This window comes from Archocentrus centrarchus, chromosome 17 (assembly GCF_007364275.1).
Source record: "Archocentrus centrarchus isolate MPI-CPG fArcCen1 chromosome 17, fArcCen1, whole genome shotgun sequence".
Taxonomy (NCBI): domain Eukaryota; kingdom Metazoa; phylum Chordata; class Actinopteri; order Cichliformes; family Cichlidae; genus Archocentrus; species Archocentrus centrarchus.
The window spans coordinates 7,944,165-7,958,473 of record NC_044362.1 but is presented as its reverse complement, the minus strand read 5'-3'; the positions used below and the strand labels follow the sequence as shown (position 1 = coordinate 7,958,473).

Below are 14,309 nucleotides of genomic sequence, written 5' to 3'. Positions count from 1 at the left end.
CTTTCAATTCCATTCATTCTCAGGGGCACATGAAGCATCATGGTGTGGTAACCAAAACATCACGTCCGTCAGCCCGGAGTCGTCGTTCCTCAACTGAACAACTTCCCTCTTCTACATCTATGGCTTCCTCAAACATTCCAGCCACCAGGAGCTCAGCAGGTTTCTGGAACCAGTATCAAGCATTCCTCAACACCAGCACCGAGCCAACCGATGACCCAACCACCGCAGGCCGAGGAGAAAATGAGTCTGCAAAATCTCCTGCTCTATCACAGATGGATCCAAGAGCCCTCGAGGAAGCTGGACAAGAGTCCAGCGAAGGGTCATAACTCACATCAGCATGACTGGCTGACAAATGTTATGGTATTTTTGATCGTTGTTTATGTCTTGGTGTAATTGTATGGGCATATCCATAGTACTGCTTCCTTAACATGTTTCAGGTTGCCTGTCAATTTGATAGAATAATATGTTTGTATATTAAAGTTGTGAGTCAATCAGCTAGGTCCGGTTGTATTAAAAAAGAGACAGCTGTAGTGCAAATGGAAAAAAAAAAAAATATATATATATTCAAGAAGTAACAAGATTAGCCCAGTTATTGCTGGATTTGTTAAAAAGTAAAACTACCCTTGTCTGTCTGAAGTTCTTAACAGAGTAAAACACAATGATATGTTTGGACATTAAGAAAGAGTATCCCTGTTGTACAGTTTCACACCTGCCCTGAGGCATCATTCACAGTTTGTTTTAAACAGGCCCAGATGGCTAAATCTGACATTATCAGCTTCTTAGTGAGTTACTAGAAAGGAAGCTACAATAACTAGATTAAACAGTTTTTTGTAGTGTTGTAAACATTTTGTTTTTTGTGCCATATACCAAATCTCATCCATCTGGCACCAAAGGAGACTCGAGCTAACCAAAAGAAAATATTCTGGCAAATGCTACAAACAACCCGTGTATGCTTCACATCCAGAGGATTCTTTCTGCCGACAAGGATGAGTAAATAAATTAGTCGATCAAAACTACATCTTGCTTTGGAAAAGCCAACAAGGTCAACAATATGAATGTGTAACAGGGGGAGGTATATCAAGTCTTTTGTCCCCATCCTGTGGCTCTTAAAACTACTTGCTCCTGTTGTGATTTACTTTTTACTATCTTGTCCTGTCAAACCAGAAGCACACCTGCAGTGTTTGTGAGCCCAGTTAGGGCGTGATCTTTTGTGTGACCTTTGCCCTTCAGCTTTGTGAATATTATAATTGTTGTTTGGTCCAAAAGTACTATCTGTAAAACCCTTTCAGTTACTAAAGTTACTAAAACTTAAAGTTTCTGTATATAATCTATGTCTGTTTGTTGTACGTTGTAATTTCAGTATCTCCACATTAAAAACTAATTTGGGAAAAAAAAAATTGCTGTTCAGTCTTGTTTAAGATAGTTTACAGAAGAAAAAAGGCTCAGACTGGTAGTCTAACTTAAATTATTACACAATAAAATGAGGCATTTTGTACTTCTGGTTGCCTCTCTATTGTCAAATCAACCAGCTGAGTGGAGGATGATGTCTCAGAGCTTCATAACTAAATAATTCCTGTTTATTCATTTGCATGTTTGTCAGTACCAGAACAGCCATCCTATGATATGTGAACTCCAAAACATGAGAACATTACCACATGCACACTAAACAACACTCCAGCTATGAAACGGAACAAAACCAACGCTCTTTACAAAAGCGTGCAAGGCAAAAGGCACATGTTAAAGTTTGAATGTATGTGCAATTAGGGCACTAGAGGGCGCGATTCCCTCTTTCAAGCAGTTTGCTGCTTCACATAGTAAAAATTATTATATGAGCACGTTTGAGCATTTTTCTGGCACACTCTTTAAGAATCAGCATCATAGAAAAAAAAAAGATCTGTTTAGATTAAAAGACATTAAAAACAGCCGTACAACAGTCTACTATCTTTGGCTTGAAACGAGGCTTTAGGGTAAAGGCCTGCTTTTGGTTGAAGGGATGGCTTAATACATGATCTGTTACTGTGAGATGTTGAGGGAAACAGATGATCTGCATTGACAGATTGCACTAAAATGGCCGCATCTTAAAAACATTCTTAGAGAAACTTCGGGCTGTTGTTTTCCAGTGCTCCAGATTGCTTTTCGGTGCGTCTTTGGTTAACGGAATGATTATTTGGCACAACGTTTGCGCTGCTCTTCTCCGTAAATAACAACAGTTTCCTGCATTTTGATGAGCATTAACGCTTACGGCCCCGCGGGGAGGTTTAGCTCTAACCGTGCCAAGTCCGATGGGTCATCCAGTTGGTTCCGGAGGGCGGGCTTATTTAGGAAAGGGGGGTGGATCACGTCTCTCTGCTTTCCAGCTAAAGTAGACTATCAACTACCACGTCTGCAGAGGGGAGAGAAGGGATCAAAATAAACCGACAAGAAAAAGAGGACAGGGGGAGCAAAGACTGTTTCATCAAAGTCGGGAATTTGGACATAAAATACGCACCGCTTGCAGCTCCAGAGCCCCTTTGCAGAGTTCTCGCTTCCAGTAACATCCGATAGTAGGTCTGCAAATACAAGAAAACACACGAAGAATGTACAAACTGGACAATTACATCTAATGGTTTAAATAGCTCTGGCAACTAGTTACACAGGGAAACTGTTAAATTTTGTGTTTTGCGCTAAGCTGATCTCGCCTACCCCCGAAATTTCGCGCATGGGATATTTTTTTTCACAGATAATGTTCTGACAAAAAGCACAGAGCAAATTGCGCGACTTTTACGAGGACATCTTCTTCTGTTAAGTTTTTTGAGTCGAGTGATGGCACCACAGCTGAGATCGATTGTCCGGCTGCTGCTGCTGGCGGTGGTGTGGGAGCTGAGCGCACTGGGAGCGACGGAGCGACAATTGAATCCAGAGGTGAGGAAAACATACAGCATATAGGACAAAAGTCGCATAAAAGTGAACGCAGATTAGAAGATTATATCTATATCTATCTCTCTCTCTCTCTCTCTCTCTCTCTCTCTCTCTCTCTCTCTCTCTCTCTCTATATATATATATATATATATATATATATATATATATATAGATAGATAGATAGATAGATAGATAGATAGATTTACACAGGATAAAAATGGATGAATACTGCATAAATTGATACCTCATGTACACAGGAACATAGATATTTCCAAAAGGCACAAATAAAAACATTCAGAACTGAGGAATAAAGTAAATCAGTTGATAATGTCAGACAAATAAGATCAAATAAACAAAGGGCACTGACATATACTTAAAGTTTAGGAGATCTGTTGCCAACCCTGAGTAAATTTTACATACTTTATACCTCATTTATTATGCTCATCTTTTAAATTTGCGTGCAGAAACTTTTTTTTTTTTTTTAATTTTTTAGCTGCTATACAGAATTTGTTTGCATCCTGATAACAAATTCTGCAGCTGACTGTGGCTGGCACAGGGATATGGGAAATGGGCTTTGACCCTGGGTTAGAGGAAGCAGCCCTTAATGGTGATAACGCTCATGAAAACACAGAAATGCTGAGAGGGCAAAAGCAGCGGAGCCAGAGCAAAAGAAATGCATTAGGTTGTATTGTGGTCGCTGCGACTGAGGCAATTTTTGTGGGAATAGGCTGAGGGATTGAGAGTTGTGGGTACAGTTTTATTCCAAAAGATGTAATTGTTGACATCTGTCCTGAGTTACGTCTGAGCAGTGCACTGGGGGTGGTGGGGGTGTAGGTTTAAAAAAAAAAAAAGAAAGGAAGAAGAAGAAAGAAGAGGTTCTGTAGCATCTCACCCTTTTTCCATCTGTGGAAAAACACAACAGAAAGACTTCCAACTTCTTCAGTACCCACACTGAATACTATGGAAGATGCAGCTGAGATTTTTTTCCTCTGCTGTTCACATCTGCTCCTTTCTCTTCTGTACTGTTCAGATCTTATTTTTTCAGCTACAGTCTGTTCTGATCTGCTCTGTTTGCAGAATCAGCAGTCCTCAGATACCATAGGCAGAGCAAAGTGAGGAAGTTCTGTTAATGCTGTAGGAAGTGACTTTGTTATGATACTCCTACACACCTGCTTCCTTCAGTGCCATTACAAAAATACTGTGTGTGCGTGTGTGTGTGTTGCTTGCACACAAGATCAAAGAATTCAGATTTTTTTTTTTTGGTAGGCCATACACTGGCGCCTAAAGTCCCTCTGATCACTGTATCCTGCCTGAGACCGATGCTATTATAACTCCAGCTGTGCCAGTGGAAGAAAATAGAGCAGAGTTACTCAATTGACCTACATTAGACAAGAGACTGTAAAGCACAGTCTGTAAAATGTAAACATTGTGTTACCTACATAATTCACAACAATTGTAACTTTTATTCTGCCCACACCGGGTGACAATAAATCTAAGTTATGATGTTTTCTGATTTGGGTAAAGATTTGTTTACATATGTTTGTTTTTTAAAGATGGGTTAGTGGTTAAGTCAGTTGCTTTTAGTCATGCAAATTTCAGAGAATTTTCCAAATCAGTTAGTGCACATTTTAACAACCGATACATTATGCTGCAAAGTTTTCTCATAATAATGGACTTTGCTACCAGCCTGACCCACAAAAAATGGAAAGTCCAACAAAAAAGTAGGTAATTCAATCTGAACAATTCAAAATACAAATATGAATGCTGTCTCCATATTTGATCTTTTTCCATCTTATTTGTCACTCAGTTGATCTGCTGTCTGAAAAAAAGCCACTTTTAGCTCCTCTTCATTTACAGTGCCTGTCTTATTAAGCCAGCTTTCTTCTGATTGACTTCAGGTCTTTCCCAAAAAGAAGGTTTGAATAGGAAGTGAGCAGGGGCTGCTGAGCTCACAGCCAGAGCTGTGTACCTGAGATGACCATATTTGGCATACCCTATGACGCTTACATCATAAAAAACCAAGAGGAGAAAACAGAGTTGAAACCCAGTATTTAGAGCAGTCTGAAGTCTGAGCTTTTGGCTAACTGGGATTACTTTTGCAAACATGAACGTCATTATTTGAAATGTTGGCCATGTTTTAATGAGTCTGTCATGCAAAAAAAAAAAAAAAATTTTTTTTTTTCTATCATTACATTCATCAAAAACAGCATCAATCAGCAATTTGTAGTCAAATAGGGACATTAATGAGGTTGTTAAACATGCCTAATGTCTGCACCACAGGAACTGGGACTTTCCGTCCTTAGCTATGGTCAAAATGTGCTGTTTATTTATATATGTACATAAGACTAAGATCTTCATACAACTGAAGACGTCTGAGCTCATATGCTGCCTCCACAAACCCACAAGTCAGCAGCATCTGTGCTCAGTTCTGCTGCTGCGTAGGATGGTGTTTTTGTTTTAATTACAAATAAAACAAATTAAATGAGTGGTTGCATGTTCATTAGTGGGTCTGTTCCGGTGAGATAGAGGTTGCGTGGATGCACACAAGTCATTTCCTGTGGCGTGTGGTGGACACAGAAAGTGGGCAGTTTGGCGTGTCAGCAACCACCTGCCTATAACACACACACATCTTTCTCCATATGGGCATTTTTCCGGTGCACAAATTGGCAGAAGTAGTTACAAGCTGAGGTCATCATTCACTATAAAGAATGATAAATTGTCATGAACTGAGATGATGAAAGTGAGGCAGGAAGGACACTGAGGAGACTGTTGCAGAGCAGAAAGGAGACTATTGTGGAGATGGGAGTGATGCAGTCCTTTCAGAAAAGACGGAAAATGAAGCAATTATCTGACTGAATAAGACAAGATGTAGATTATAATTGTCACACACACATCCTGTGTGAGTACACTGTATGTTCTGTTCCCAAAGAGAATAATTAAATGGGTAACTTTACACTAGTCCCATCCTGGACTAGTCTTGTTAGTCATTTAGAGGAAAGAAGAAAGGAAGAAAAGAAAGGAAGGAATATTCTGTAGTTTTCCCAGCAATCCATTGTTATAATCAGCAGTGGGTGGCCTTTGGGCAGTTTCCTTGAGGAAAGGTGTAAACTGAAAATAAAAATCATTGCCTCATTTCCTGTTCATAAAAGAACAGGCCAATTTTTTTTTTTTTTTTAGATGAAACTTCCATCAAATTTTGCTTGGGATTGACTGACTCCTCAAATGACACTGGCAGAGATGAATTTTTCCACTCTTGTGTCATCGGGCCTTACTGGTGTTGGCTGGAGGGAGGTTGTTTTAATAGACAACAGCTGGGGGATTACACACAACTTAAAGAGGTTTCTGCATGTGCGCTCAGGAGCTGTTGGCCGGAGGGGTCAGAGAGGTTGTAAATGCTGTCCTGAAGCAATAGTGTAAACATCGGGCAAATTTTCATGCAGTGGGGGGACCAAAAAAAAAGAAAAATTTAATAAGGTGTTGCAGTAATTCTACCCACAATAAACTCCCTGACACACATATACACACTGAAGGCCCATAACCTGCTGTTGCAAGTGAAGTGGGAGTCATAATTTCATACATTTAAGACATGTGACAGCATACTGTAGCTTTCTGGACAAAGTGAGTGGATATGTAATGACTAGATCACTCGCTCTTTGCTTGTGCGCTGTATAGTCAGCATACCTCAGCTGGACTCCCATCGCTGTTGACCAGATTTTTTTTCCACTGGCCTTTGCCAAACGGAACAACTGACTCGCTATGGCTTCTTCTTCTCCTCCTTTTCTCATCCTATGCAAAATGAGCACACTGCCTAGAAACATCCATAGCAAACATTGTTTGATTCTTGCAGCTCTTCCATTAAACAATAAAGTCAGTCGCTGCATATGAGTGAGGTTTAAATCAAAGTCCCAGATTGGCAAAGTTCTTTCGCTCCGTACTTTTTCAAGTCTGCGCACTGGTAAATATCAGGGAGTGATGAATACGTTTAACACAAATGCTTCCATGCTTCACTTTAAAGGGTTTCTCATCAGTCAAATTGTAGCCAATTAAGAATCAGAATCAGAATCAGAATCAGACTTTATTGACCAAGTATTGCTCACACGAACAAGGAATTTGTTTTTGGTTACGCTCGCAGTGCACGAAAAATACAGTAAAAACAATCTTATTCACACAGCTCACTCTCTCCTTACACAAATACAACCTAACGCTAAATCAGCTGTTGCCAGCAATCTATAATTCAAAACAGTTAGTTAGCAAGTAGAAGAGTTTAAACAGTTTTCATATCATCTCAGCTAGCTTTGAAATTATGGAGAGTCAATAAGAGGTTGTCTGTGAAGGTTACTGACAAAAACAGCTGGAAACCACTGCTGTACATCAAAAGACTGCATTAGTTTGGACTGTCATCTCTTATGCTACTGTAAATACTGACCACTTCCTCTTCCTGGTGTAGTTACTCCACTTCTTAGCGTGGACAAAAGTAGACTGGTGCGAGGGTGAATAAGACTTTGTCAGAGTCACCTGTGGGACCCATGAATGGGGCGTGGGGAGCCTTAAAGTTAAAACAAGTGTTCAGTGTCATTCAACAGCAGTCTTTTGACTGAGCCGAGGACAAAATTAGGCCTTTTGTAGAAAAGAAAACAGGGAATGTGTGAACTAGAAGATTTAGGTTTCAAGCTCAAATCAGGCCTTAAAATCTCTTATATGTGCAGTAAATTATCCAGTTCTGGGGTGCTAATGGTTGTAATGGTTGTATTTAACTCCAGGACAAGCAAAAGCTGTATTTGTTTATCCGAGCAAAGTGCAGGAGTTTCATTATGACTGTTAATTACAACCTCTAACTCCAGCTAACCTTCATCTTTCCTTCCTTGTGCTCCTCTTTTTTTCCCGCTCATGTGGCTGTGCTGTAACAGTGAGTCTTTATGCGTCCACTGTAGCTCCATGGGTGAGTCAAAACCAGAAAGGGCTCATTCAGGAGTAAAGTCTGAACACTTAGACCTCCATGTCTCCCTAGGATGGACAGAGAGGGCGAGATTAGACTTTCAAGGGCCTCCAAAGCTGACATTCAGCTCAGGGCCAAACGTAGCCAAGCTGAGGGAACATCAGAGGGGATTTGATACAGCTGTGACGGGCTGACCTGAAGCACGGAGTCAGATAACAATGTCAGCACATTGGCTTGCCTTACATTTTCAGTGGAAAATGCTGAAATAAGGGAGTTGATTTATTTCGCCTTAAATGTGTTTAACAACCATTAGCAGCGGATAGGCATTAACAACAATAATCGAGTGGCTCAGGGTGTGGTTGTTCATGAGTATTTACCCTCAAGTCTGTGGGTTTTCCATAAGAGAGGGATGAGGCAGAGGAGAAGGGGTGGAGTGAAGAGGCGAAGACAGAGACATGAACGTGGGGGGAAGAGTTTGACTTTGAGGTTTGGATGCGACTGTGAAGAAATTCCCAGTTAAATTACTGACTGACTTTACTGCTTGACTGGAGATCTCGACTGAGGTTGCCCAAGGCCTGAGTCTCACCCTGGGACACTCCCTATCTTTTTCTCTTCTCTTTCCCAATCTGTGTCTCCGCACATACACCTACTACGCCTATATTTTTAAAAATCCAGATTAAATAATAGATCCCGCTAAGCTGCAAAGTCAAATCAAGTTCTACCAAACAAAGACAAATCCTCCTAAATTAGGTAACTGTCATCAGTAGATCCGAAACATAAAACACACTCTGAATGTGCATGACAAGCTCACAAAGTGACTGTGTACAGCAGAATATCAAAGTGGTCTCGGTTTCCATTACGCTCACAATAGCCTCAGTGTTATTTTTCAGCTCTAGCTTGAGAGGGAAGGAGGTTAAGAGAAGCTGCGTGGGAGAGGTGCGTAGCAGAGCTGCCGGCACCGGTCCAAATGTCAAACCAGCACCGCAGACAAATGGGTTTCCAGGGGAAAATAAGGTCAAGTTTAGCTGAGACCGAGGGATCTGGAGCACCAGAGAACTCAGTGACCATCATAATATGGACTCCAAATGGTTTAAAAAATGCTTTCATGTATGAACTGTACAGACTCGATGACTTTAGTTATAACTGACGTAGCCCGCACACAAGTGGGTACAGAGTAACATTGGTGTTAACCTGTAGCTCTGAGGGAGGCTTCCTCATTCAGTGTCTATGTCAGGGTTTTGGTTGAAACCCAAACTATCCCTGCCTTAACCTTTTTTGGCTCCTCAGGCCAATTCTAGTGTTAGTCCGCACTCGCTGGAGCATCCAGTGTTGATGGCTGAATAGCTTTTGTGTTTAGTCATTAATTGGAAACATGCCAGCTGCCTGAAACTGATGTTGCTCCCTCTGGCTACAAGATTCAAAAACACAGAGAGAAGTTATTTAAGGCGCTTATTCTTGTTGTCGGTGTGGAATGTGTTTTCATTGCAATCGCAGGAAAACATCCTGTTCTCATATTCTTAGTAACTGAAAAATCAGGTGACATATGAAGTGTTTTTGTGTCTGTTTTTAATTTTTGTGCCTCTACCAAAAGTGGAATTTCCATGCTATATTTTGCAACACTTCTCATCAAGGTTCCTTTTTTTTTTTTCTCCTGTTTTGCATTGCAGTCGTGGCTACAACAGTATGGCTACCTTCCACCGGGGGACTTGAGGACCCATGCCCTCCGCTCCCCGAACTCCATCTCCTCTGCCATCGCGGCCATGCAGAGGTTCTATGGCCTCACTGTCACTGGTACCTTTGACACGAACACCGTCGAGTGAGTATCAAACAGCTGTTTTTTGTTTTTTTTTCTGTGCTTAGCTAAAGTGCAGCTAAGCTCAAACAGATTAAAGCTTACTTTGTCATGAGCGGAGTGTGTCTACTGTCTGGCAGGGCCATGAAGCGACCACGCTGTGGCGTGCCTGATAAGTTTGGTGCCGAGCTCAAGAGCAACCTGAGGAGGAAGCGGTACGCCATCCAGGGCCTGAAGTGGCCCAAGACAGAAATCACTTTCTCGTAAGTGAGAGTCGTGAAATAAATACTGAGCAACCTACAATTATGTGTCTGTAAAAAGGAATTAACTGTCTGCCTCGCCTTTTTAACACACTGTTTAGTATACAGAACTACACCCCGAAGGTGGGTGAGTATGAGACCCACGAGGCCATCAGGAAGGCCTTCAAGGTGTGGGAGAGCGTCACTCCGCTTCGTTTCCGGGAAATTCCCTACAGCTACATACGGGACAAGGTGGAGGAGTTTGCTGACATCATGATATTCTTTGCTGAGGGTTTCCATGGTGACAGCAGCCCATTTGATGGCGAGGGGGGATTCCTGGCACACGCCTATTTTCCCGGCATCGGCATCGGTGGTGACACCCACTTTGATGCAGCTGAGCCGTGGACGGTCGGAAACCAGGACCTGACAGGTGAGGCTTCATGATGATGATGGTGAGGGATTTTATTTTCCCTTCAGTAAATCCCAAAAACCTAACACAAGAAAAGCTTAAATCTTGGGAGTGACTTCTGGCTCCGTTTTGCTGTCAAAAGCAAAACCTGGGCTGCAACAGGCCCGGGCCCGTGTCGGTACACTTGAGGCAGTGAATACCTGTGTGAAAATGGAGCAGATGCACAAACTGCAGCGTCAGCTCCTCCAGTCTAACACATCCTCACATGAGAGGCTGATGGTTTTATTTTTAAATACTTCTGTGCTTCTGAGTCACTTGAAAATGAGTTAACAGCACTTGTTCCTCATTCTCCTGTAGGACTCTGTCTCAAAATCCTCCCGTTTTATGTCTAACACAAAGTAATTAAATGGTGCTTTGTTGTGGATGCTGTTTCAGGGAATGACATTTTCCTCGTTGCGGTGCATGAACTCGGTCATGCTATGGGTCTTGAGCACTCTAATGATCCCTCAGCCATCATGGCTCCCTTCTACCAGTGGATGGACACTGAGAACTTCCAACTTCCAGACGATGACCGCAGAGGCATACAGCAGCTTTATGGTGTGTCAATCATTATAATTCTACATAACATTAATCACTATCAAGTGTTTGGAGTGGAAAGAGTAAACTGAAGTACTACACTGTAAATTGCTGCACGGGTAACAGCGCCCCAAAGATGGATGAAACAGATTTTTGTATGAAACCCTAGCTGCAACGATTACTTCCTTGCTATAAAGTTAAGGTTTGGTATTTTAAAGAATTGTTTGATGTCCTTACTCACAAAGGGTCAGGATCAGGTCCTCAGCCCCCACCTGTAACACAGCAGCCACCTTACCACCCCCCCGATCCCCCATATTCACCAGACAAGCCTCGCTTTGGTCCCAACATCTGTGATGGACACTTTGACACCATTGCTATCCTCAGGGGAGAAATGTTTGTGTTCAAGGTAAAACAGATGCTTATTATATACCATACCATTTATTATACCATTTAGATGTAATATGTCTAGTAGGCTGTTAGTAATGTTTATTTTCTTTTAGGATAAGTGGTTCTGGCGGGTGCGTAATAACCATGTGTTGGATGGATACCCAATGCCAATTGGTCACTTTTGGAGGGGGCTGCCCACTCATATTAATGCTGCTTTTGAAAGGGAAGATGGGAAATTTGCTTTCTTTAAAGGTAAGTCTTGCTTCAATATATTGGCAAACAAATTGTTTTACCATTATTATTAAAGAAAAAAAACATCTAACATCTGTCTGGCATCTGGTTTGTCCTTGCTTTTATGTCTCCACAGGGGACAGGTACTGGGTGTTCACTGAATCAAATCTGGACTCTGGATTCCCCAGGAGTCTTAAAGAAATGGGCACCGGGCTGCCCAAAGATCGAATAGACGCTGCTCTCTACTACACCCCCAGTGGACAGACATATTTCTTCAGAGGAAACAAGTTAGTCATCATCCATTTTGTGTGTGTGTGTGTTTATCATGTGCTGAAGCAGAAGTGCGCTAAGTTAGAAACTAGGTGATTTCAAGGAAAATCCCCTGGCGTCACCGCCAGTAAAAGATATGTTTAGATATTGACCATATGAGGTTAAAACATGTAAACTCGAACACTTACCATCAAATACAAACTGCCTCTCATTTAAACATGAGAATTCACCTACAGGGAACTGTTATGCTTGCTAAGCTTTTCCATGTTTACTACAGCAGTGAGTATAAAAAGTGGATGACACGTGGCAATTAGTGATTATAAAGTGAATGCAGCCACCTACGTTACTGCACTTTTCCTAAAACCTGTTTCTAGTCTCTTGGGCTCCAGAAGAGTTCGTGGTGCTTGAGTGGCAGAGACGACACTGTTTGTAGCTGTGCAGTTTTTATGTTTGAAAGCAAGTCAAGAAAAGTTAGTTCAGGTCTGTAAGTACAGATGTCAAGTAAGAAAGTTCAAGTCGAGTCTCAACTCAAGTCATTCTACACAAGTTAAAACTCAAATCACCTACAAAAGGTCTACACCCGGTTGAAGACTAATGTCTCGCTTACATATCAGGTGTCGAGTCATGCAAGTCAGGTGTCAAGTCTGCGTGAAAAAAAGGTTCTGAGTCTTTAAGGGCATTACAAAACAAAGCTGTAAATCTCTGCCTTGGAGGGCTTTTGGAGTCCGCTCTCAGTTTTAATGAGTAAATTCCAAGTCAAGTATGATGTCAAGTCTTGAAGGAAGAGCCAAAGTCAATACACAGCTGTTCATGTGTAAAGTGTAGGTTAAGAGGACAGTTTCTAAGTCCGACTGAATCATTAATGTACGTTTCTGTTCTTTTTTCTATGTTTCTCCTCTCACTTCCTGTTTAGTTATTACCGTTTCAATGAAGCATCCCGCACAGTTGACGAAGGGTATCCGAAATCTATCAATGTGTGGCAAGGGGTCCCTGACAACATCAAGGCAGCCTTCATGAGCAAAGATCAAAGTAAGGGTGCATGTGTCAGATTATCTAGATTACTCATCATATCCTACTGTGACCAGATACCTTTTGGTACAAGTTCTTTCTTGAAAACTGAGGTTTCTTACATGTCTTTCTTCAACCCTTCAGCATACACCTACTTCTACAAAGCCAACAAGTACTGGAAATTCAACAACCAGGTGATGCGGGTGGAGCCTGGATATCCAAAATCAGCCCTTCGTGACTGGATGGGCTGCCCCAACGAAGACCCCAAGACAGACGGAGGAAAGGGTGGACATGACAAGGACAGGGAAAGGGAGAAGGAAAGGGAGAGAGAGAGGGAGAGAGAGAGGGAGCGGGAGAGAGAGAGAGAGAGGGAACGGGAGAGAGAGAGGGAGCGGGAGGACAGAGACCGAACTAGAGACAGAGAGAGGGAGAGAGAGAGGGAGAGGGAGAGGGAGACAGAGAGGGAGGAAGAAATCGATGTGAAAGTTATTGAGACGGATAGTGGCAGCAGAGCAGCGGCGTTTGTTCTGCCGCTGTTTCTGGTAGTGTGTGTGATCGCAACGTTGGCAGCCTTGCTGTTTTTCCGTCGTTACGGTACCCCGCGCCGACTCCTCTACTGCCAGCGATCTCTACTGGACAAGGTGTAATTAGAGATGAAGGGGAAGAAGAGAGGAGAGAAAGAAGGCGAGAGAAGAAGAAAAAATGGTGGAGAATGTTCAACACAGATAAGAGAGCAGGACAGAAAGAGACAGAACATGAGAAAGAGCAGAAGGAAAAGTGTCAGACTTGCATTTTCAACTTTTCTTACCACTTCCAGATTCCTTTTACTCTATCTCTCAACCACTCAGTCCCTCAGTGTTTTTTTTTTTTTTCTTTCTCCTCTCCTTTCTGACTCTGCCTCTCTTCTTGTGGTTACTGACGCCAGCTCATTGCTGTTTGTTTTAGCCTTTTTTCAATGTCGTATTTTTAGTTTTTGTCAGTCGTCAGTGTTCGTGTTCTTGTGAATTTCCACTTCAAACCTGCATCTTCACGATGCCCAATTCAGCATGTTTCTTTGTGTAAGCGATCCCCTGGTTAATTTGCACACACTCATAACACATAAAACATAAACCTGGAAACCACAGTGGCATAGTCATTTGTGTTTCTTAATCTTCCAGTAAAGCAACACGTCAGGAGCCAGTAGGGACCATAAAAGGGAAACAACAGCTTGCATCCTTATGAAGCATGAGATACATTTCTATCTGAGTAAAGCAATAAATGCAACAGTGTATTTTCTTTTTTTTATATTAATGTCTTTAGTGTTATTATTATAAATGATGTTGTCATTACTATTATGACTATTACTATTATTGTTGTTGTTGTCCACCATGTAAAGAATGTTGTTTTTTTTTATGTTGTCATTAAAAAGTCCTGCTGGACAGTGACATTCAGTTTTGAAAGTGGCCTTAATTTTATATATGTGGGAACAGTGAATGGGGAAAGGGGTTTTGTATTCCTGAAACTTGATTGTTTTTTTTATACCTTGAATCCATCTCAAATTAAAATAAATTGAAGACCTGAAAA

General features: G+C 41.7%; 3 protein-coding genes across 4 annotated transcripts in view; 2 read left to right on the top strand and 1 right to left on the bottom strand.

The window, feature by feature from the left end:
- sall2 (spalt-like transcription factor 2) overlaps positions 1-1,365 on the top strand; it is an 8,934-nt gene extending 7,569 nt beyond the window's left edge. For both annotated transcript variants that reach the window (XM_030751714.1, XM_030751711.1), the window contains one exon: positions 24-1,365. In XM_030751714.1, coding sequence (XP_030607574.1) covers positions 24-326 — 303 coding nt within the window. In that variant the 3' untranslated portion in view covers positions 327-1,365. The remainder of the gene's footprint in view (positions 1-23) is intronic.
- Positions 1-2,362, bottom strand: part of trim110 (tripartite motif containing 110) — a 21,085-nt gene extending 18,723 nt beyond the window's left edge. Inside the window, exon 1 of the mRNA XM_030751741.1 lies at positions 2,270-2,362. The gene's annotated coding sequence lies outside the window, so the exon portion shown is untranslated. The remainder of the gene's footprint in view (positions 1-2,269) is intronic.
- mmp14b (matrix metallopeptidase 14b (membrane-inserted)) lies at positions 2,280-14,309 on the top strand. The gene is made up of 10 exons (XM_030751729.1): positions 2,280-2,901; positions 9,502-9,650; positions 9,767-9,889; positions 9,988-10,295; positions 10,710-10,871; positions 11,096-11,256; positions 11,351-11,489; positions 11,605-11,755; positions 12,652-12,767; positions 12,891-14,309. Exons 1-10 carry the CDS (start codon positions 2,803-2,805, stop codon positions 13,391-13,393), a joined length of 1,911 nt encoding a protein of 636 aa, XP_030607589.1. The 5' UTR covers positions 2,280-2,802; the 3' UTR covers positions 13,394-14,309.

Excerpts from the sequence above, each read along its gene's own strand:
- mmp14b (XM_030751729.1), top strand. The coding sequence starts at position 2,803 with ATGGCACCACAGCTGAGATCGATTGTCCGGCTGCTGCTGCTGGCGGTG. Across the intron at positions 11,490-11,604 it reads GAAATTTGCTTTCTTTAAAG|GGGACAGGTACTGGGTGTTC; the intron begins GTAAGTCTTGCT and ends ATGTCTCCACAG. Across the intron at positions 12,768-12,890 it reads CTTCATGAGCAAAGATCAAA|CATACACCTACTTCTACAAA; the intron begins GTAAGGGTGCAT and ends TCAACCCTTCAG.